Consider the following 24,230-nt stretch of genomic DNA (forward strand, 5'->3'; position numbering starts at 1 on the left):
TGTTGATTACGGGCAACTGACTTAAAACACATACCTTTACTTCTATAATTATTTGATTGAAGACTGAAACAATGGCACCACACACGTTGAATCACAGAACTAGGATCTGGTTTGTCTCTCAATTCTAAATAAATTTTCACATGTAAAAGGTGACCATTACTGATTACTCGAGCCATGCTCTGAAGTGAGCCATGCTGGGAATTCAAGAACCCAGGCAGAGCTGTCCTGTTCTGAAAGTGACTTAACAGGGCAGGGTAAAGTTGATTATGACTTACCAAGAATCGATGGCCTAGAATCAGGCACACAGTAAGTTCTATTTACCCTGTGGAAGAGGTTCAAAAGTCCCAGCCTCAATTTCAGTACTAGGTCCATGGTGGTAGGCCCAGATACAGTGATGGGCTCACAGTAGGAACTCAAATGGGTGAGTTTCAGCAATACACATGAACTGCTAATGAATACCCAGAAAAGAGACAGGTGATGGCCTCAGTTACGGAACATCTCTCTCAACGCATTAAGACCTGAACAATAATAGACAGGGACAAAGTAAAGGGAAGATTCCAGCCCTAAGAGAAAGAGACTAGTACAGCCAAGTACCCTATTAAAGCCCCACGCAATAGACTGTGGTGTGGGTATGCAACATGGGCACCCAGGAATTACCTCTGAGACACAGGTTGATCTGGAAGTCTAGGGAGCAAGAAAAATGGAACTGTAAGATTGGTGCACTGGCATTTAGGTCTGGAAGAGATAAGTGAACAACTTGTATATGGGGAAAGCTATTATTCTAGAACCTACGTCCACTGAGAATGGCCACAAACACAGACAGTCTTGAGGCCAAAAGTACACTAAGTTGTTTCAGTCATATCCAACTATTTGCAACCTCATGGACTGTAGCTCTCCTGGCTCCTCTGTCCACGGGATTCTCCAGGCAAGAATACTAGAGTGGGTTGCCACTTCCTTCTCCAGGGGATCTTTCTGACTCAGGGATTGAACTTGTGTCTCTTAAGTCTCTTGTGTTGGCAGGTGGGTTCTTTACCACTAGAACCACCCTGGGAATCTTAAAAAGTGGATTCATCCAAATTGAAAGTAGATTCAGCAGACCCCAAAATACAGAGAACTAGTGGTTACCAGTAGGGGGATGGGCAATAGAGGGGTGGTGGAGTGAGAGGCACAAACTATTGGATGTGAATTACGCTACAAGGATGTATTGTACAACATGGGGAATACAGCCAGTATTTTGCAATAACTAAATGGAAAGTAACTTTAACAATTGTATGAAAATAAAAAACTATTAAAAAAAAAAAGGATGCAACTTCAGAGAACATCAAGACAGGGGAAATGAGGTTAATTTCTTTTGCTTTGATCACATTTTTCAGGAAAAAACAGGATCTTTTATTACAGAATCTGGAAACTCCATCAGAGTAGTACACATTTTAGATTCTAGTTTACAGTAATAAAAGTTATGCCTTTCAAAACCCTGTTGCAATATGGTAACCAAAATCCTTTCCTTGAAGACTCTATCCCATCCAGTTTCTGACTCACATTAGGGCAGAAGGCCCCCATCCTCCAAGACAGAAGGCTGGTAGGACTGGAAACAAGTCCTCTAAGACACAGCTAATAACACTCATAATTTCATAATCCCAGCTAGTGCAACAGCCATTCTGTCTTCCCACTCAACATATCACTTTTCCCAGAGAAAAGGACAAACAAAAAAAGTCCCAGGTAGTGAACTTCTGCCATGTGCCAAATATTACATTGGTGAAATTGAAATATTTCATTTAATCCTCTTGACAAAACTATATGGCACATGTTATAATAGCTCCATTTTAAAAGCAGAGAAAACTGAAGGTCACAGATGTTAGATAAATTGCCTAAAATAATAGCAATAATGGACAGTCATTGACAGCTTAGTATTATAAGCCCTCAGTAAGTTTTCTAGTCGCTTTCTATGTATTAATCCATGTATTCCTTGGAACAAACCTATGAAGTAGATAGTCTTCTTCTATCCTATTTCATCAATAAGAAATCTAAGGAGTACAAAAGCTAAATAATTTGGTCAAAGCCACTCAGTTACTAGTTGACTGACTGGGACTTTTTTTTGCTATATCCACAGGTAGCCTGAGATGCTGCTCCAAACTCTTCTGTTGGAACTACAGTAGGGCTGACCCATTTATTTTGTGTGTATATTAGTCACTCAGTTGCGTCCAACTCTTTGTGATCCCATGGACTATATAGCCCCTCAGGCTCCTCTATCCATGGAATTCTCCAGGCAAGAATACTGGAGTGGGTAGCCATTCCCTTCTCCCAGGGATCTTCCTGACCCAGGGATTGAACTGGGTGTCCTACATTGCAACAGAGTCTTTACCATCTGAGCCACCAGGGAAGTTTATCACTAATTGTGAGGAAATCTTGTGTTGCCATGATTTACCCATCAAACTGAATCTTTTACATGGATATCTGAAAGATCAAGCCTAATTTGCTCCATGGCTTTGGTCTGAGGCTATATCCTCAATCCCCTACTTCAAATCTACACTTTCTCTTCTGGATCACAGTAACATACATGCCCATACTACACCTGGAAGTTCATCATCTGACTTAAGTCATTCAACTAAACATCACTATAAACAGTGTGCAAAGAACTTAATGAATGGATTTACTGATGCTATCCTCTGTTGCTCTCACTGCTCTTCAGTTTATCCATAAGCATATCATATGCTATGCTATGCTAAGTCCCTTCAGTCATGTCCGACTCTGTGTGACCCCATAGACGGCAGCCTACCAGGCTCCCCTGTCCCTGGGATTCTCCAGGCAAGAACACTGGAGTGGGTTGCCATTTCCTTCTCCAATGCATGAAAGTGAAAAGTGAAAGTGAAGTCGCTCAGTCATCAGGTCAATAAATATGTGTTAAGTATTTATTATCCCTCTAATCTTCACGAATATTTCTGGAAACATTCTGGTGAGATTCACGAAGGCTGTCTCTCAATGTTTACTTCATCCTTCCAGATAACTGTAGATGAAATCTAAGTCAAGGTTCCTGACTCCGTGTGTGGCCTTAAAACACACCTCCATTCATTCCCCTGATTCTAATGGTCCTGGGTGGAAGCATACGGATATTTTAGTGAAAATATATCACAGCTGTTAAAAAACAAAACAATACTCCTGTTGCAAGGTCAGAGTGTCATCTCTATGTATGAAGTTCAACACATCTCATAATACACAAGGGGTGCATGGCTAACACGCTCAGCAAAGACCCCATAGGGCTTGGTATTGCCTTCCCTGCGGGGTGGGTTTCAAGCAGTAAGCAAGAAGGAAACCCCATATAAAGGCACTGTGGTATGCCATTAAGCTTCCATTACCTTCATGCAATGCCCGGCGAGCTAAAGCCTCAAATTCTTCAAAACTGTGGAGCAGATAGCAATGTTCCTCCTTTGGGATGGAAGCCATGTCATTCAGCTCTCGAATGTTTCCTTGCCATATGCCAAATGTAAATATTTCCACTCCAAAATCTCGCAGTGATGCCGCAATGGGTCTTGGGTCTCCCCCGTTGGAATATCCATCCGTAATGAGAAATATAACTTTTGTTGAGTTTTCTCTAGAATGATGAAGAATTTGCTGTAACAAAACAGAGAAAGTTAGTATGAGTCTGTACTGTGTGTGTCCTACTCTGCGCCTCCCTTACTAGGCAACGGAGTGCTTGTGTCCAGCATTAACATTCTACAAGCGTGAGGAATGGAGCGCTGATCAGTGAGGGTAAAACAAACAGGCACAGATAAGCGCCTACGACAGTCTTCTCACAGAACCATAATAAAACTCAAAAGCATTTTGTAACATCATCAGTGTCCTCATCATCACTATGATTATTGCCACGCGTGCTAAGTTGCTTCAGTCATGTCCGACTCTGCTTGACCCCATGGACTGTAGCCCACCAGGCTGCTCGGGCCATGGGGATTCTCTTGTCAAGAATACTGGAGTGGACTATCATGCCCTCCTTCAAGGGATCTTCCCAACCCAGGGATCGAACCCAGGTCTCCTTCATTGAGGGGAGATTCTTTACTGTTTGAGCCACTGTAGAAGTCCATAAAAATTACTTAGCATAGAGCTTGCTAATAAAGAGCAACAAATGTTTATGGAATGAATTTGTATTATCAATTATTGTTAAGCTATTTTTAAATTGATTTTCAGGCTCAAAATTTGGACCAAATCTGAGTCCTATATATCTACTTCCTAGCATATCTAGCTAGCTACCCACTTACCTACCTAGCTGAACCACCTCATGCTCAAACAGTAAAAGCTGAACCAGAAGAAAATTTAGCAGAATACGTCTTTTCCAGAGTTAACCATGGCTCACTTGCTTCCTCTATTTGTTTTTCCACTGTTCTTCCAAAATTGGAGAATTGCTTCAACACTTCGTCTTTTTTGGACCACCCAGTATCAGCACAAAAATCAGCTGTTTTTTCGGTGGTGTCCTATCTTCATGAGAAAATACTACCGCTTCACTCAATTTGTTAGTTGGGCTTTAATGTTTTAGGATAAGTGAGTTATGCTTTATAGTGTTACATGCTATTCCTTCTCATACATAAAAAGAAAAAAACCAAGCCTTTTTAAAAAGGTGTATATTTTATTGCCATTGATATTTTGTAATATCATACTGTAGAGGCACAGAAGATTCAATGGTTGGCCTGGTTTATAATTAAACTCGCTGATATTGCTGTTCATTAGAAATGGGTCAGAAAGGTAAAGAAGCACCAGGGGACATTTTCTGGCAAGTCCTTAGAAAGAATTCCATGTTTTTAGGCAGTGATTCAAGAAGAGCAACATTGGAACCTAGGGTTCTGTTAATGTTAAAAGAAGATATTATGATCTTAAAAACAACTTTGCCTCAATTCATTTTAGGGGACAGACTCAACTATAAGCTCTAGATTCTCAGATTTTAAGATTCATGTCTATAGAAAATATATTTCATTGGTACATAATCAAGAAGGATTTATTCTAATTCAGTAATTGCTGCCAACTTGTTTTAGAGTCTATGAGCAAAAGATAACGCTGTTAAATCTGAATTTATAAACAAACTAAAAATTACTCCGGAAAACATCTGGAAAGCCAGCATTTTGAGAAAAGGTATTCAAACACTTCACTCCACTCCTTCGCCAAAACCAAGTGAAGTATAAACAACAAAGTCCTAATGTACAGCACAGGGAACTATACTCAATATCCTACGATAAACCACAATGGAAAAGAACATGAAAAAAAGAATGTATACATGTGTACAACTGAGTCACTTGGCTGTACAGCAGAGATTGGCACAACACTGTAAATCAACTATACTTCAATTAAAAAAACAGTGAAATAAAGAAAAACAAAGAGTGCCGAGGGGCCACACTGAAGACAGGAACTGAGGACAGGTGTGTGTTGCAGGGAAACATGAGATACTAATGGAGACATTTACCAAGGACACACACCAAGGGGCTCAATCGACAGTCTCAAAAGTCTTAGTGCCCCCCTCATTTAGCTTCAAATTTATTGGCATAAACTAATCATAATAAGATCTGTTTACTGTCGACATCAAAATGCTTGGCTCTTAAAGCTTAAAAATCTACCCTCTTGATGAGTGACAGAAGATGTGAATGAATACTCGGTACATGAGAGCTAATTCCTCACTCCAGACAAGGAAAGAACCTCTGAATGACTCTCCTCAAAATGAACAGAAGTAACTAACGTTGGTGAGAACGGGGTGAAAAGGGAACACATGTACACTGCTGCTGAGAATGTAAATTGGTGCAACCACTGTGAAAGACAGTATGGAGGCTGTGCAAAAATCTGAAAATAGAACTGCCATATGTCCCAGCAACGCTACTCCTGGGTCTATAGCTGAAGAAAGCAAAAAAAAAAAAAAAAAAATGAAAGATACATGCACCTCAAAGTTCATAGCGGCATTATTCACAAATGCCAAGATCAGGAAGCAATCTAAGTGTCTGTTAACAGATGAATGGATAAAAAGAAGTGGTAAATATACACAATGCAATATTCAGTTCAGTTCAGTTCAGTCACTCTGTTGTGTCCGACTCTTTGCAACCCCATGAATCACAGCATGCCAGGCCTCCCTGTCCATCACCAACTCCTGGAGTTCACTCAAACTCATGTCCATCGAGTCGGTGATGCCACCCAGCCATCTCATCCTCTGTTGTCCCCTTCTCCTCCTGCCCCCAATCCCTCCCAGAATCAGGGTCTTTCCAATGAGTCAACTCTTCGCATGAGGTGGCCAAAGTCTTGGAGTTTCAGCTTCAGCATCAGTCCTTCCAATGAACACCCAAGACTGATTTGCTTTAGGATGGACTGGTTGGATCTCCTTGCAGTCCAAGGGACTCTCAAGAGTCTTCTCCAATGCCACAGTTCAAAAGCATCAATTCTTTGGCACTCAGTTTTCTTCACAGTCCTACTCTCACATCCATACATGACCACAGGAAAAACCATAGCCTTGACTAGATGGACCTTTGTTGGCAAAGTAATGTCTCTGCTTTTGAATATGCTATCTAGGTTGGTCATAACTTTCCTTCCAAGGAGTAAGCGTCTTTTAATTTCATGGCTGCAATATTACATATCCATAAAAAAGAAAGAAAATTTGACATCTTCCACAAGATAGATTTGGAGGGCACTAGGCTAAGTGAAATAAGTCAGACAAGAAAGACAAATACTATATGGTATTATGTGGAACCTAAAATGTACAACAAACTAGTGAATATAACAAAAAAGAAGCAGACGTACAGATATGGAGAACGAACTAGTGGTTACCAGTGGGGAGACAAAGGGAGGGGCAAGATAAGGCTAGGGGAGTGGAAAGTGCAGACTACTGGGTGTAAGGTAGGCTACAAGGATGTATTGTACAACACGGGGGACAAAACCAATATTTTATAATAACTGGAACTGGAATGCAACCTTTAAAGTTGTATAACAAGTAAAAAATAATAAAGAAAAAAAAAAAAAAAACTCCAAGGAGAGAAAGAGAGTTCGAGAACAAGAGATTTTAGATATTGCTGTGAGGTTCTCTGCTCTACACCAATCTCTCCATATCTCCCAACTCAGTCACAGAAGGAGTATGACTGACATCTCTTTATGGGGATGGGTATAGGGATGTATGAGTTCTCATTCCATGTGCTTATTTAGGATAGTGCTAAGTCCCACAGAAGTGCCACTGGTCACAGTGATATGAGGCAACAGAACATAACTATGTGGGATGATCAAGGGAAGAGGACCTGATGAGTCTTGTATATTCCTGGAGAGACTTAGGAGAGAGAATCAGTGCAATGTGAAGACTTCTGGAGCAGTCCTGCAATATTTAGGATGTGTTGGAGAAGACTCTTAAGAGTCCCTTGGACTGCAAGGAGATCCAACCAGTCCATCCTAAAGGAAATCAGTCCTGAATATTCATTGGAAGAACTGATGCTGAAGCTGAAACTCCAATACTTTGGCCACCTGATACGAAGAACTGACTCATTTGAAAAGACCCTGATGCTGGGAAGGATTGAAGGCGGGAGGAGAAGGGGATGACAGAGGATGAGATGGTTGGATGGCATCACCAACTCATGACATGAGTTTGAGTGAACTCCGGGAGTTGGTGATGGACAGGGAGGCCTGGCGTGCTGCAGTCCATGGGGTCGCAAAGAGTCAGACACGACTGAGCGACTGAATTGAACTGAACTAAGTGGCTGACAGCATGGACCATGGAAGCCACGCCTCTCTCAAACTGCCTGAGAGGAGAAATCCTGGAAGAAATCCTGGAAGCCATAAGATATGACTGCACCAAAGTGACAAAGATGACAAACCCATATGCAGACGACCAACAATGATCATTGTGACCACTGATGAGAGAACTGAGACAATTCCAGAGGATGGTCGTGCAGAGAATGTCAGGACTGAGGGGTGGACAACTCCTCCCACGCTGCGCAGAGAATGTCAGGACTGAGGGGTGGACAACTCCTCCCACGCTGCCGCTTTGCAGAAGCTCCAAAGCTTAGATTCAACTAGAGAGTGAAAGGGAAGAGGAAAACCTTCCTGAATGTGGCTCAGTTTCCAACAGTGAAGTCCTTGAGAAATGTCTTATTTGAGTTTGCTTGAAGTTTTCTGTCATCGGGTGAAGTCTCAAAATAGAAATGACAGTTGGTATTAGAAAAAAAAAAAATACTTGAAAAAGATCTTAATTGGTGGATAGGAAAATATTTTCTTTTTTAATAAACACAGTTTCTCTTCCTAATGTAACCTTGTGATATCTTAGAAAATAGGTAGGAAAAACTTTTAGAACTCTACCATCCACACCTTATTTAGAGGAGGAGACAAAGACTAGCGATGAAGGGCAGGGGGAGGGAGAGAAGGAGGTCACTTGATTCAACCTCCTTGCAGCCCAGCTCAAATGTATTCAGAGGTGACAAAGGCAAGGACAACTTCAGACAAAAGCCTAGTCTTGTCCCCAAATGAAACTTCCTTGAAGGCAGGCATTTTTGTCTATTTTTCAATTCCTTAATTCCCAATGTCTAGCACAGTGCTTGGCAAATAGTACACACTTAGTGAATCAGATCAGATCAGATCAGATCAGTCGCTCAGTCGTGTCCGACTCTTTGCGACCCCATGAATCATAGCAGGCCAGGCCTCCCTGTCCATCACCAACTCCCGGAGTTCAAACTCACGTCCATCGAGTCAGTGATGCCATCCGGCCATCTCATCCTCTGTCGTCCCCTTCTCCTCCTGCCCCCAATCCCTCCCAGCATCAGACTCTTTTCCAATGAGTCAACTCTTCGCATGAGGTGGCCAAAGTACTGGAGTTTCAGCTTTAGCATCATTCCTTCCAAAGAAATCCCAGGGCTGATCTCCTTCAGAATGGACTGGTTGGATCTCCTTGCAGTCCAAGGGACTCTCAAGAGTCTTCTCCAACACCACAGCTCAAAAGCATCAATTCTTTGGTGCTCAGCCTTCTTCACAGTCCAACTCTCACATCCATACATGACCATTGGAAAAACCATAGCCTTGACTAGATGGACCTTTGTTGGCAAAGTAATGTCTCTGCTTTTGAATATGCTATCTAGGTTGGTCATAACTTTCCTTCCAAGGAGTAAGCGTCTTTTAATTTCATGGCTGCAGTCACCATCTGCAGTGATTTTGGAGCCCAGAAAAATAAAGTCTGACACTGTTTCCACTGTTTCCCCATCTATTTCCCATGAAGTGATGGGACCGGATGCCATGATCTTTGTTTTCTGAATGTTGAGCTTTAAGCCAACTTTTTCACTCTCTACTTTCACTTTCATCAAGAGGCTTTTTAGTTCCTCTTCACTTTCTGCCATAAGGGTGGTGTCATCTGCATATCTGAGGTTATTGATATTTCTCCCGGCAATCTTGATTCCAGCTTGTGTTTCTTCCAGTCCAGCGTTTCTCATGATGTACTCTGCATATAAGTTAAATAAGCAGGGTGACAATATACAGCCTTGATGAACTCCTTTTCCTATTTGGAACCAGTCTGTTGTTCCATGTCCAGTTCTAAATGTTGCTTCCTGACCTGCATACAAATTTCTCAAGAGGCAGATCAGGTGTTCTGGTATTCCCATCTCTTTCAGAATTTTCCACAGTTCATTGTGATCCACACAGTCAAAGGCTTTGGCATAGTCAATAAAGCAGAAATAGATGGTTTTCTGGAACTCTCTTGCTTTTTGATGATCCAGTGAATGTTGGCAATTTGATCTCTGGTTCCTCTGCCTTTTCTAAAACCAGCTTGAACATCAGCAAGTTCACGGTTCACATATTGCTGAAGCCTGGCTTGGAGAATTTTGGGCGTTACTTTCCTAGCGTTTGAGATGAGTGCAATTGTGCGGTAGTTTGAGCATTCTTTGGCATTGCCTTTCTTTGGGATTGGAATGAAAACTGACCTTTTCCAGTCCTGTGGCCACTGCTGAGTTTTCCAAATTTGCTGGCATATTGAGTGCAGCACTTTCACAGCATCATCTTTCAGGATTTGGAATAGCTCAACTCAGTGAACAGTCAGTCAATAAACAGCAACCCATAGTACAGCCAGTGCTCAGTCCAAAATCCTTGGTGTCATCTTACCTGTTGTCTCTTCTTGTATACTGCTTTAGAAAGCTTCCCCTCCCTAAAATATTCTCATATTCTTTCTCAAATACTTCTGTTTTTCTTTAAAAAATTATTAAATCCATACACTTTTCTTTGATGTGAAGTAGATACTCCCTTTATTTTTATCCAACTTCATAAGCCATTTTCCTCAAATCGTTTACTGACTGACCTGTTATTTTCCTGGCTAGAGCCTCTTTTATTCTGTTTTACTGACTTCTTTGCCTACTCTTGGTCAATACCACATAGTTTTGGTTACCATACCTTCATAGTATTTTTTTCATATCTGGTGAGGGAAGTCTAACATCCTTTTATTTCCGCTTTTAAAAAGCTTGCAGTTAACCTTGAAAATTCTCTTCTCCAATACAGCTTGAGAGTCAGTTTATCAAATTCTTCAAAGACACAGAGGCCAGAAAGCAAAAAGACAGAATCAAGGGCCAGACTCACGAGAAATGACCATCCTTAGAACACTGACCATTTACCACCGAGAGGAACCAAGAATTCTTGAACAAATGATTAATTCAGGTCAAGAAATATACAACGTGAGCTTGGAATATTCCATCATGACAGAAAGCAAAGAAGCACTTAAACACTATAAAGACACAACAAAGTGAATCAGAAGCCAGTCTGAAGAAAGTTCCTTCTATCCTTCTGGCCAAAGAAGTGTATCAGTAAAAATAATAACTGGAGTTGAATTTAAATATATCAAGTATGATACATATATATATGTGTGTGTGTGTGTGTGTGTGTGTGTGTGCACTTACAACGGCAACCCACTCCACTGTTCTTGCCTGGAGAATCACAGGGACGGGGGAGCCTGGTGGGCTGCCGTCTATGGGGTCACACAAAGTCGGACACAACTGAAGCGACTTAGCAGCAGCAGCACACAACTCAAGCAAAAAGTCCTCTCAATAGAAATAATAACTGAAATAAACTGAAACACACACACATTTTTTAGTTCAGTGTCACCTCTTGGGAAAAATCCAATTATCTGTTTTGGATGGCATGAAGTGAGACATTATTTTGTGTCTTTAAAGTTATACATATGTTTCAAAGGGGAGCCCCTAGCTCTAGTACGTCAAAATGTGGGCAAGTTGTGTTTACACCACCCTTGCCCTTTACTTAAAGTGATAAAGTCTGTCTGAGTTGTTCCACATGGAAATCATAACGTAACCTCTATGGACATCCCCTAAAAGCTTTTGCTCATCTTCTCTCTCCCTTCTATAAGGCTGTGACAATGAATGGTAAGCAAGACACTGAAAAAGTGACAATTGTGATGGCGAGGAGAAGCGGAAAAAATGTAAACTTTTTTTTTTGGTTTGATATTCTTGACAGTGCCTGGCACAGAGTATATGCTCATAAATATTTATTCAATGAATGAATGAATGAATGAATAAGTGAAGCAGATAAATTCGAGGATTTGCTGGAGAGAGTTCATGAGTAGGTTGGTCTTAATTGAGCAGTGGGAATATACAGCATGTGTGTGTGTATGTGTGTGTGCTGTATGTTGTATAGGTTTGCACAAAAAAGATAAAGCTTTCTTTGTGTGCTGTTATCATCCTTCTGACACAAATACCATCTTGCAATATTAATCTTAACTCCTGTCAATAACATTCCTTAATATCCAGGTTAGGATTTGCAGAGACTTCTGGCTGTACTACTTATTATGTATAAAACTCTTTAAGCTGTGATTCTATTTTTCTTTTCTTGCACAGAACTGCTGTTACGGGAACCATTATATCTGTTGGCAAGACAATATATTAAGCTTAAAATAGTAAGAAGAATAGCAGGCCTAGAAGTCCAAGCAAAGAATTACACAAGATCTGGGTTTGGAATGTACTTTAACGATCGAGGTGGGGGAGTGGATGATTTACTGAAAATAATTTACCCCTCCCCCAATCTCTGGGCTTCATCATACTTGAATAAGAACATAATTCAATAAAAACATTTTTTCGTCCCACAGATTTAAGAAGTAAATAGATCTGTGGTAATGTTGGTGGAATGTGGTGGAGGACCAACTCTTGATTCTCCTCTTCGTGTTCCTGAAATAGTTTACATCATCTGCAATCCTTTGAAAAGCATTTAAGAAATGGAATTTTTTGTCCAGAATATTGAATGAGGCAAACCCTTTGTGGCCAACAAGAAACTCAATGTGAACTTTGTATAGTGAAAGGTTATCACCATCTGTATTGTATCAAGCTCTGATTAGTTTGTATAAATATCTGGCAGGGAAGTAAGCTTCCCTTGTCCAGTAAGAGTCATTAGAATGATAAAAATGCAGGGTTGTGTAACCTTGTTCTAACACCCGAGATCCATCACCATTACACAAGATTGCAATCCCCTCTCCCCACACCCTCCAAGTTAGACCACAAGAGAACTGCTTTGAAAAATGATCTTGAAAGAAAAAGAGAGGTTACAACAATGCTGATGTGGGTACAATATATGCCCTTGGGCTCCATTAATTAAACCACATGTAGATATAACACCAACCTCAGCACAACCTGAGTTGCAATTACTCCCTGTGGCCAACCTTGACTGAAGACAGCAACTGGAGAAACTTATAAGTCATCTTTTAAGAAAAATTTGATTCTGTGAATCGATACCTATTATGATTCTATCAAAGCCACCTTCCTCCAGGGAGCAGAAAATTAGTAAAGTATGCCAGTATTTCAACTTGTTTTCCACGTATGTTTTTTTCCATGTTAGGAAACATTAAGTACAAACAAGACACCCTAGGGATTGTAAATTGGTACAGCCACTATGGAAAACAGCGGAGAGGTTCCTCAAAAAAATAAATTTGAGTTGCCATGTGATTCAGGAATCCTACTGGGCACCTCCCCAGACAAAACTGTAATTCAAAAAGATATGTGCACGCCTATGGTGATGGACAGGGAGGCCTGGTGTGCTGCGATTCATGGGGTCGCAAAGAGTCGGACATGACTGAGCGACTGATCTGATCTGATCTGATTTTCATAGCAGCATTATTCACCATAGCCAAAACATGGAAACATCCTATATGCTCATCAGACGAATGGCTAAGGAAGATGTGGTCTGTACACACACACACACACACACACACACACACACACACACACACACAGGAATACTACTCAGCCATAAAAGAACAAAGTAATGTCATTTGCAGCAATATGAATGGATTTGGAGACTACCATTCTAAGTGAGGTAAGTCAGAAAGATAAAGACAAATACCATATGATATCACTTTATCTGTAGAATCTAAAATACGACACAAGTGAACCTATCTATGAAACAAAAACAGACTCAGAGACATAGATAACAAGCTGTGGATGCCAAGGGGTTGGGGGTGAGGGAGAGATGGATTGGGAGTTGGGGTTAGCAGATGCAAACCAGAAATATATATAGAATGGATGAACAACAAAGTCCTGCTAGAGAGCATAGAGAATTACATTCAATCTCCTGTGATAAACCACAATGAAAAAGAATTTTTAAAAGAATACACACACGTATACATACATTTGTATAACTGAATCCCTTTGCTGTACGGAAGAAATTAACACATCATTGTAAATCAACTATACTTCAATTTTTAAAAAATACCATAAGCTATTTATACTACTTTCCTCATCCTTCAAATTGTAAAATTTCACCAAGGTTCATCTGTTATTTAGCTAACATTTTTAATTTGAATACTCAAATATTCTTCAGTTCAAGGAACGTTTATTGCTTTACATTGGTGAATAGTATATCTGGGGAAAAAAGTTATTCATCTGTTGGTTCATTATTTTTCTGGACACATTCTATTCTTTTATTTTTATCTCATCTTACTTCCTTCTGAATTTGGTGGAAATGTCTCAAGCTTTTCTTTCACATCATTGGTTTTCTGCAGTGTTGCTTCTCTTCTACTTCCAATTAAAAATGAATCCTGGATCAACAGATATCATACTAAGTGAAGTAAGGAGATAAAGACAAATATCATGACATGACTTATATGTGGAATCTAAAAACATGATGCAAATGAACTTGTTTACAAAATAGACATCGATTTACAAACATAGAAAATAAACTTATGGCTACCAAAGGGGAGGGGGGGATAAATTAGGAGTTTGGGATTGAAATACACACACTACTGTATATAAAATAAACAGGACCTACTGTATAGCACAGGGAACTATATTCAATAACTTGTAATAACCTATAGTGGGAAGTAATCTGAAAAATCAGATATATATAATGGAATCACTTTCCTGTACACCAGAAACTAATACAACATTGTAAATTAATTATACTTCAATTAAAAAAACTTCTTAAAAATCACCTAAAAACTGGCCCTTTAAAAAAAGAATCCTAGCATTGCATTTATTTTTCTTGTTACAATATTTCTTTGTTTCATACAGTTTTCTCTTGATTCCTTTGAGCTTCTCAGGCAGTTTTGCTTTCTTTTCTCCCCTTTGTTTATCTCATTTCTCATCACCATTTCAGTGTTTTATTTACATATGGTAAGTACATATAACAAATGCTTTTGAGGATTTAGTTCTGTTTTTCATAGTGAATTCCTGAACTTTATCTGTATGTTATACTCTATTTTTATTTTACTTACCAAAAAAATTCAAAGAAACCAGATAGAAGTTTTTTGTCCTTTTCCTCATCCATGAGTGAAGAGGTATAGCCAGTCAAAGTGTTTGCAGCAAATGATCAAGTGGGTAAAATTAGTGTTGGAATACATGGCTATAACATTTGCTATTATTGTTATTATTATTGATAAAACAAATTGAAGTGATTAGTGAAGAAAGAAAGAAGAAAGTGTCAGTCGCTCAGTCGTGTCTGACTCTTTGTGACACCATGGACTGTAGTCCACCAGGCTCCTCTTGTCCATGGGATTTCCCAGGCAAGAATACTGGAGTGGGTTGCCATTGAGGGTTAAAAATAAACCACACACTGTGCCTAGAAACAGAGAGTCTAGATCAGCACTGTCCAATAGAACTTTCTGTGATAGCTGACATGCTACCTTTGCTGTTCAATAAAGTAGCCTCCAGGCACATGTGGCTACTGAACACTTGAAATCAAGCAACTGCAACTAAGGAACCAGATTCATAATTTTATGAATCATATGAATTTAATGATTCATATATTTAATTTTAATTAGTATAAATTTAAATAGCTACATCTAGCTAGTGTCCACAATGCTGGACCATGTAAGTCAAGCCTAGATACAGACTCATCCCTGGAGGGAAAAACACAGAAAGTCTAAGTAGGCCCATAAACATATTCTGTCAACTCAAGACCTGCAAAATCAATTTGAAGATTCAGATGAATACAAAATTTAATACTGAAATAAGAAGAAAGTAAAAAAAAAAAAAAGAGAGGAAAGTAACATGATGGAACAGCACTTGTATCTGTAGGACTTAGAAAGGCTTAGCATCCTGAAAACAGGAACTGAAAGTCATAGAAAGGGAGCAGGCTAAGAGGAAAACAGAAATATGCAGGAGAAGAAGGATCTGAAAAGAAAAGAAAGCCAGGAAAGCAAAAAGGCAATGAAAGACAGAAATCCACCTTGGTGGCAGTGAGACAAAATGTCAAAAACCCAAACTAATAAAGTTTAGTACAAATTTTAGAGTAAAACCCTGCTGATTAGCCTCACCTAAGAACACAGATGCTCAATTCCAAATAAACACTTCCAAACTGAATACAGATAATATTCAAAACAGAGAAAGACAAATACCATGTGATATCACTTATATATAGAATCTAAAATATAACACAAGTGAACCTATCTATGAAACGGAAATAGACTCACAGACAGAGAAAACAAACTTATGGTTACCAGAGGGGAAAGGGGGGGCTGGAAATAAATGAGGAGTTTGGGGCTAGAGATACAAACTACTATATATAAAATAGATAAACAACAAGGTCCTACTGTATAGCACAGGGGAATATACTTAATATCTTGCAATCACCTATAATGGAAAAGAATCTGAAAAAGAATAAAGAAACAAAATATATGGATAATTGACTCTGACTGTGTGGATCACAACAACTTGTGGAAAATTCTTAAAGAGATGGGAGTACCAGACCATCTTACCTGTCTCCTGAGAAACCTGTATGTGGGTCAAGAAGCAACACTTAGAACCTTATACAGAACGACTGACCGGTTCAAAACTGGTAAAGGAGTATGACAAGGCTGTATACTTTCATCCTGTTTACTTAACTTATATAGAGAGTACATCATGTGAAATGCCAGGCTGAATGAATCACAAGCTGGAATCAAGATTGCTGAGAGAAATATCAATAACCTCAGATACACAGATGATACCACTTTAATGTCAGAAAGTGAAGAGGAACTAAAGAGCCTCTTGATGAAGGTGAAACAGGAGAGTAAAAAAACTGGCATAAAACTCAACATTCAAAAAATGAAGTTCATGGCATCCTACCCATCACTTCATGGCAAGTAGGTGTGAAAAAAGTGGAAACAGTGACAGATATATTTTCTTGGGTTCCAAAATCACTGCGGACGGTGACTGCAGCCATGAAATTAAAAGACACTTGCTCCTTGGAAGAAAAGCTATAACAAACCTAGACAGCATATTAAAAAGCAAAGATATCACTTTACCAACAAAGGTCTGTATAGTCAAAGCTATGGTTTTTCCAGTTGTCACATATGGGTGAGAGAGTTGGACCATAAAGAAGACTAAATGCTAAAGCATTGATCCTTTTGAATTTCGGTGCTGGAGAAGACTCTTGAGAGTCCCTTGGACTGCAAGGGGATCAAACCAGTCAATCCTTAAGGAAATCAATCCTGAATATTCATTGGAAGGACTGATGCTGAAGCTGAAACCCCAATACCTTCATCACATGATGCGAAGAACTGACTCATTGGAAAAGACCCTGATGTTGGGAAAGATTGAAGGCGGGAGAAGGGGACAACAGAGGATGAGATGGTTGGATGGCATCACCAACTCAATGGACGAATCTGAGCAAACTCCGGGAGATGGTGATGGACAGGGAGGCTTGGAGTACTGCAGTCCATGTGGTCATAAAGAGTCGGACGTGACTTAGTGACCGAACAGCAACAACAACATAACTGAATCACTTTGCTGTATATCTGAAACACTGTAAATTAAATATAATTCAATAAAAATAAAAATAAAGTTAATCTATATAAAAAATAAGATTCAAAAGATCTTTGTCATTTATTCGATAAGGCTCATTTCTCAAATGCAAAAGTAGACTAAAATTAAGTCTTTTGCTATTATACAACACAATAATTGTGCCAATTAAAAGAAAATAATAATCTAAGGCACTAAAAAGGCATTCAATAAAATTTTCTGCTTTTTTTATGAATAAAAATTAGAAATAAAAGGATAACTCAGTAATATGATAGAGTATTGATCTCAAAGAAACACTGTAAGTCATGCTCAGCTGTGAAAACCCAGCATATTTCCCAATTAAGGAGCAAATCAGTAATTCTAATCGTTTTCACTCTTATTTAAAATCTTTTTGAAATTTCTAGCCAAAGCAATATGACAAAACCATAATTAGCATTGCATTTCTTAAAGTTTCTGCTCTGTATCAAAAAATCAAAATTAGAAAGCCAGGGAAAAACTAGACAATATATTCATCAAATCAAGCTTATCAAATAGAGCATTAAGGCCTTTAAAATATAAGAGAAAACTTCTCTATATCTCTAAACAAAAAGATTTTGAAAAATAACTGAAACAAAAGGTTTTTTTTTAAACAAAATAAAGACCCAAAATAATGAATTATATGTCAGAAAATGTGAAAAACATTTAACTTTACTAACAACCAAAATAAAGTTCAATCATATAAACACCATTTTTTCACTTCTCTAATGGTCAAAGATTTTTTTAAGTTAAAAGTTGTAAAATATGTGGGAAACAGTACTTCTATTGAGAATGCCACCTGAACTGGTAATATTTGGGAGTACAGCGTGACGAAGTGACCATAGCTGCAAAAATGTCATGTGATTTGAACTACAACTATACATCTAAGAATATCTTAAGGAAATAACCATGGAAACTCATAAAAAGTGATCAACATGATGAATATCTGAGAATAACTTGAAAAACAGAAAATACAAACAACATGAAATTTCAACCAAAGATTACTGGTTTATAAATTACAGGGCAATCATGACATATCCTTATACAAATATTGCTGAATAATATTAAATGAAAAAGTAGCTAACCAAAAATAATGGTTTTATTACATTAGTGTGCATGTGTGTGTAAAGGTAATACATGTATGTACACATATGTATGAGAATGACTAACAGCATGTACATCAAAATGTTAACTCTCTCTTGGTAGTATATTTACGGGGTTTCACTCACCTCTATTTTTTACTTTTATATCATTTCCAAAATTTATCTTTCTTTTTTCTCTATTCTTCCCCTAGGGAATGTCATGTGAACTCAGAATTTTGAGTCTCACCTATAGACTAAATGACTCCTAAATCTATTCAAATAAACTCATACTCCTAATGTGAAGCTCGAGTGGCCCAGTGGACACCTCTGCCTGAAGATGGCATATGTCCCTCAAACTCAATATATCCTCTCATGAACAAATAATGGTTCCCTCCTCTTGTATTTTATAAATCTGCAACCTTGGAGCAATCTGTGATGCCTTCTTTGTGATCACTTATTGTAACCCATCCAGACCTATTTATCTCTGTATCATCTACCTGCCTCATGATCCTAGAGTTCCCGGCTTGGTGTAGGTACCAGATATTGGTTTTTTTTTGGATCCATTGTCTGACCTGCCATCCAACTTCTTGGTCTGAAATACTGAACTAATCATGTTTAAAAATTCCATGATTTTTCCCTCCATCTACAAAATAAAGTCAAAATTTCTTTACAAATCTTTTTATCACCTAGTCTTAAATAACATTCCCAGTCACATTCCATACCTCATCCCTATCTTCTACTTCCCCAACCTACCTCTTACACCATACTCTTGCTACATCATTCTATTAAGAAGTTTTAAGCCATATCATGCTTTCCTTCTGTTTGTTCTATCTGGAAATAAACAACTCTTTCTTATCTCCCACTATGAATATCTCCACTTGTACCAGCTCTTTGGAAGCCAGATCAAAGTTCATCTCCTCAGTGAAACTTTCCCAAAAATTAAACCCACCTCAGTGTCCTCCACTACCTTCCATTACACCAACCCCATCATAATTACAGTTTACACATTTGTGGTTCAGTTGCTCAGTCATGTCCGGCACTTTGTGACCCCGTGGACTGCACCATGCCAGGCTTCCTTGTCCTTCACCATCTCCTGGAGTTTGCTCAAACTCATGTCTACTGAGTCAGTGATGCTATCCAACCGTCTTGTACTGTCATCCCCTTCTTCTCCTGCCTTCAATCCTTCCCAGCATCAGGGTCTTTTCTAATGAGTCACATACATCTGGCCATATCCCAAGCTAGCAAGATACTCTACTGCAAGGCTGACTCATACTTTTACTCTACTGAAGATCAAAAAATAACTATGAAATAAGTGGATGAAACAATAAACAAGCAGATGTCTTAATTTTCACTAGCTATATGTCCAACATGCAAAATAAGCTAATAAATTACAGGCCAAAATTTTTGGTACAGTAATTTTGCTATGCAATTGTGAAATGAAAAAATCTTACGAATGTTGCAGTTTAAACTTAATCCACCAAACCTGTATGGAGCCTCTACTATAAACCAAGCACTGTGCTACAGATTTTTAATCATTCTATTTGATGATACAACAGAACCACTCACTAAAAACAAACAAGCCAAAAATAAAGCAATGACAAAAGCACTAGTCGAAAGATTATTCTGCAGTAACTGAGCTTTGCTATTCATACTGTAATATAAAATCAATTATATATAGTAAGTCTTATTTACTCAGGCTTTCTAGACTGAAAAAAAAATGTTGGCTTGAGTAAGATTTAGGCTATTTTTTATAAGTCTAGCCAAATCAGCAGAGAAGGCAATGGCCACCCACTCCAGTATTCTTGCCTGGAAAATCCCACGAACGGAGGAGCCTGGTAGGCTGCAGTCCATGGGGTCGCTAAGAGTCAGACACAACTGAGCGACTTCACTTTCACTTTTGACTTTTATGCACTGGAGAAGGAAATGGCAAACCCACTCCAGTGTTCTTGCCTAGTGAATCCCAGGGACGGGGGAGCCTGGTGGGCTGCCATCTATAGGGTCACACAGAGTTGGACTGAAGCGACTTAGCAGCAGCAGCAGCAGCCAAATCAGAAATGACCCCGAGGGTCAAAGAAGAACTTAATCTCAGATTTATGGTCAAGAGTTTTTCCACCCACATACATGCTTTAGTTATCAAACACAGACAGAAAACATTCTAAAGTGGACCCACTGGGACAGTATATCAAATTGAGAAATGGTGTGCACGGGAGTTGATGAGTAGTAGACTTAATCCAGACTGTAAAAAAAATCAACAGAAGAAACACACAAAAGATCAAACAATCTTTCAGTAATGCCAAATTCCACCATCCGTTCTAAAAACATGCCGGGAATAAAGAAAATGTGGATAGCAAAAAGTGTACTTATCAGAATCCAAATGACAGCAAAAGAGGGCTAAATGACATGTCACTCAAACTGCTAATTTACTACAAAATAATAAGATAAAAATTCAAATTTATGATTAACATTGTTATCAATCAACTTATAAAGTGATTTCAGCTGACATGTTAAATGTCCATACAGTATAACTGAGTAGCTGTTAGCCCATAAAGTCAGAGATATTAGGAATCTATTCTTTTGCTCACATCAAGTGGTCAGAGCAGAAAGCAACCTCGAATGATACCTGGGTATCAGTTTATGGTTTTACAAATGACTGAGGCAAAGAATACAAGGGTACTGACTTAATATAACAGAAAGAATAAACCAATGGGCAAAAACATGCTTGACGCGTTCTCATTAAATTTAATAACAAGGCTAGACCGTCTCATTACTTCTATGTGGAAAGTCTAATATAATGAGGCAAGAAATGGAAATGTATAATTAAAAAATTTTATATTTTTTTCAGATGAAACAGAATTAAATTGTGAGGAAATATTGAGAAACGTTGAGAAAGAGGCATGCAAGGGATGACTGTTTTAACTGCAAAGTTCTGAAATGACAACTTACTGGTAATACTTAAAAATTCAGTTGTGATAAAATAGGAAGGCAATTTTTGGAGAATTTTACTGTATGGGGAAATTTTCAATTTGCAGCTTTAAAAATAAAACTTAAAAAACATTCTTTCACTACATAATTATATACGTTCTCATACACATATAAAAAAAGAGTAAAAGACAAAAACTATAATAGCTATATTTTTCTGTTTCACCTAAAACTATTAATTGATCTATTATTTATATAATAAGGAAAAGATACAAAAATTATTTGTAGAGAAGCACTTGCAAATGGAAGTCAGTAAAATTTCTCAATGGTTACCCTTGAATTAAAGGTATATGGACTATTTCAAGATAAAAATCGATGAAGGGTGTTTTAACCACGCCTGGTAGTCAATAAAGATTTGATATCCACTGAGTTAGCTTGAGAAAAGCAGGGGGGTTATTAGAAGTATATAAAAATCTTTCTCCAAACCTAAGAGCCAGGAGAGGAAATGGGCTTTAAGAAGAACTGGAACCAGGAATGATCAAGCCACAGGGACCATGGTGGCCGCTCCCTCCACCCTTCCATCTCTTTCTTGCTGGGGCCATGCTGTATCATGTTTCAGCTTCTGTCACCCTGACAGGATTCCTCTGGTTCTCCCTGCATAGTCTTACCTCTGTTTCCTACCTACTGGGAAAAAAGTTCTACTCTCTCAGAGTTCTTTGTGCCTGAGTCCAAGTTCCCAGGAGAAAGACTACAAATGATACATCCGAAACGCTGGCTTGCCACCCACAATCCATCCAGAATGGGACAATCTCCGCAGGGGGACAAAGGATTGAGGAGGAATATGGGTGTGAGTCTCAGGGGAAAATGGATGTTGACATGGACTACAGAAGAAATGAGCTACCAGGGAAAGGAAGAATTCAATGCTGTGCCTAGACCTGTCCAGCAGAAAAACTGCTTTGGAAATTTATCAGGTCAAACTGTCCTTCCAAAAAATCACCAAATGCTAGGAAACATGGTGTAGAGAATTCAAGTGTAAACATGTAACTGAGAAAGTAGAAACACATTATTTATGATCCAAAGCTGTCAGGAAAGATGTCTTTTTACCAGGTATTTCAATAGTAACTATGAAGGAAAGCTTAGCAGGAGCTTGTACAAGTGTGCACACTAAGTCACTTTAGTTGTGTCCAGCTCTTTGCAACTCTATGGGCAGTAGCTTGCCAGGCTCCTTTGTCCATGGGATTCCCCAGGCAAGAAAACTGGAGTGGGTTGCCATACCTTCCTCCAGGGGATCTTCCTAACCCCGGGATTGAACCTGTGTCTCTTGCGTCTCCTGCATTGGCAGGCAGCTCCTTCACCACTAGAGCCACCTGGGAAGCCCTTAGCAGGAGTTTGCTGCTACTGCTGCTAAGTCGCTTCAGTCGTGTCCGACTCTGTGCGACCCCACAGACGGCAGCCCATCAGGCTCCCCCATCCCTGGGATTCTCCAGGCAAGAACACTGGAGTGGGTTGCCATTTCCTTCTCCAATGCATGAAAGTGAAAAGTGAAAGTGAAGTCGCTCAGTCGTGTCTGACTCTTAGCGACCCCATGGACTGCAGCCTACCAGGCTCCTCCGTCCATGGGATTTTCCAGGCAAGAGTACTGGAGTGGGGTGCCATTGCCTTTAGAATATACTAAACACACAGAGAATCTAACCATTCTATTGTAAATATCTGGGGTTTCAGGAACAACCCAACTTTTCAAAAAGCCAGACATATTTTACATCAACTGCAGTGACGCATGGGAGATTCAAAGACGGTGGAGGTTGAGAGGAGATTCTCAGTTCATGAACTTACTGTGTATTGTATTTGGTTAAATCAGCCTAAATTTATCAAAAAACACATTTAATTGTAACATTTATTAGCATTCTAAATAAATGATATTTGGAAGTTTATTTTTTCTTTTTTTAAAAAATATTTTTGTTTTGCTCTGTATTTCAACTTGTATGAATATCTACATTAATTGCCATTACAGTGTTTTTTTTTTTTTTTTTTTTTGCAAATCTCTTTATTTTTTATCATTGGAATAAAACTGCTTTATAATGTTATATATTTTCTGCTGTACAACCAAGTGAATCACTTGTATGTATATATTTATCCCCTCCCTCTTCAGCCTCCCTCCCAGCTCCCCCATCCCATCTCTCTAGGTCATCACAGACCATTGAGCTGAGCTCCCTGTGCTATACAGCAGCTTCCCACTTGTTATCATGTAAGTGTTTCATATTTTTAACAAAACTGTAATTAGACCCTAAATGGTTTACAGTTGAGTTTGCATAGAAGACTTATCATATGTATATATTTAAGTGATTAATCAAAGACTGTAGTCATATTTACATCCATCATCATTCAAAAGTGTTGACTTTTAAAATTACTATAGTATAGTCTCTAGCGAATTAAACAACTCATATAAATACATGCTTAGAACACTGACAATGTTCCTTAAATATGCACTGAATATATAAATGAATCCAGTTCATTACCTAAGGTACTTGAAGAAAGATTTGTCTAAGCATTGATGATCATGGAGCCGATTGCTAAAGTGAGGTTTTCTTATCTGAAGAAACTACTAAAATAGTCTTAAGGGTGATTGTTTTTCTTTTGTGAGCTGGAATGGCATATTAAAAAAAAAAAAAAGGAGGGAACGCAATTACGCAGAGGAACACTGAGTATCCCAGATCAGGATAAATTAATTTAGTTGGAAGACCACGTTTTATACTGAGGCTTGGCAAATAAATTTACAGACTTAAGTTTACACAGGATGACATTTTGAGACACGGTGTAGAAGTATCTAGGACTAAAAAATGGACCAGCAGAGATCAGCCTTTCAATAGGAACTGTCCTTTACCCAAAGGCAAAGGTTCCAATGCCTGTCCTGTTTCTGGGTCTCAGTTTTCCACTTCTCAGCTCTCTGATGGTATAAACTAGAGGAGGGTGTTAGGCAGGGGCTGAAGGAGATTGGGTAGGGCTGCACATGTGTGTGTCCTAAGTC

General features: G+C 38.8%; 1 protein-coding gene across 1 annotated transcript in view; it reads right to left on the reverse strand.

The window, feature by feature from the left end:
* Positions 1-24,230, reverse strand: part of SVEP1 (sushi, von Willebrand factor type A, EGF and pentraxin domain containing 1) — a 207,086-nt gene that overhangs the window by 167,841 nt on the left and 15,015 nt on the right. Inside the window, exon 2 of the mRNA XM_086315927.1 lies at positions 3,354-3,609. Within this exon, the coding sequence (XP_086172053.1) occupies positions 3,354-3,609 (256 nt within the window). The remainder of the gene's footprint in view (positions 1-3,353; positions 3,610-24,230) is intronic.

This window comes from Bos grunniens, chromosome 8 (genome assembly GCF_055505025.1).
Source record: "Bos grunniens cultivar Pamir isolate PY7600 chromosome 8, Bosgru_T2T1.0, whole genome shotgun sequence".
In the NCBI taxonomy this organism is placed as follows: Eukaryota; Metazoa; Chordata; class Mammalia; order Artiodactyla; family Bovidae; genus Bos; species Bos grunniens.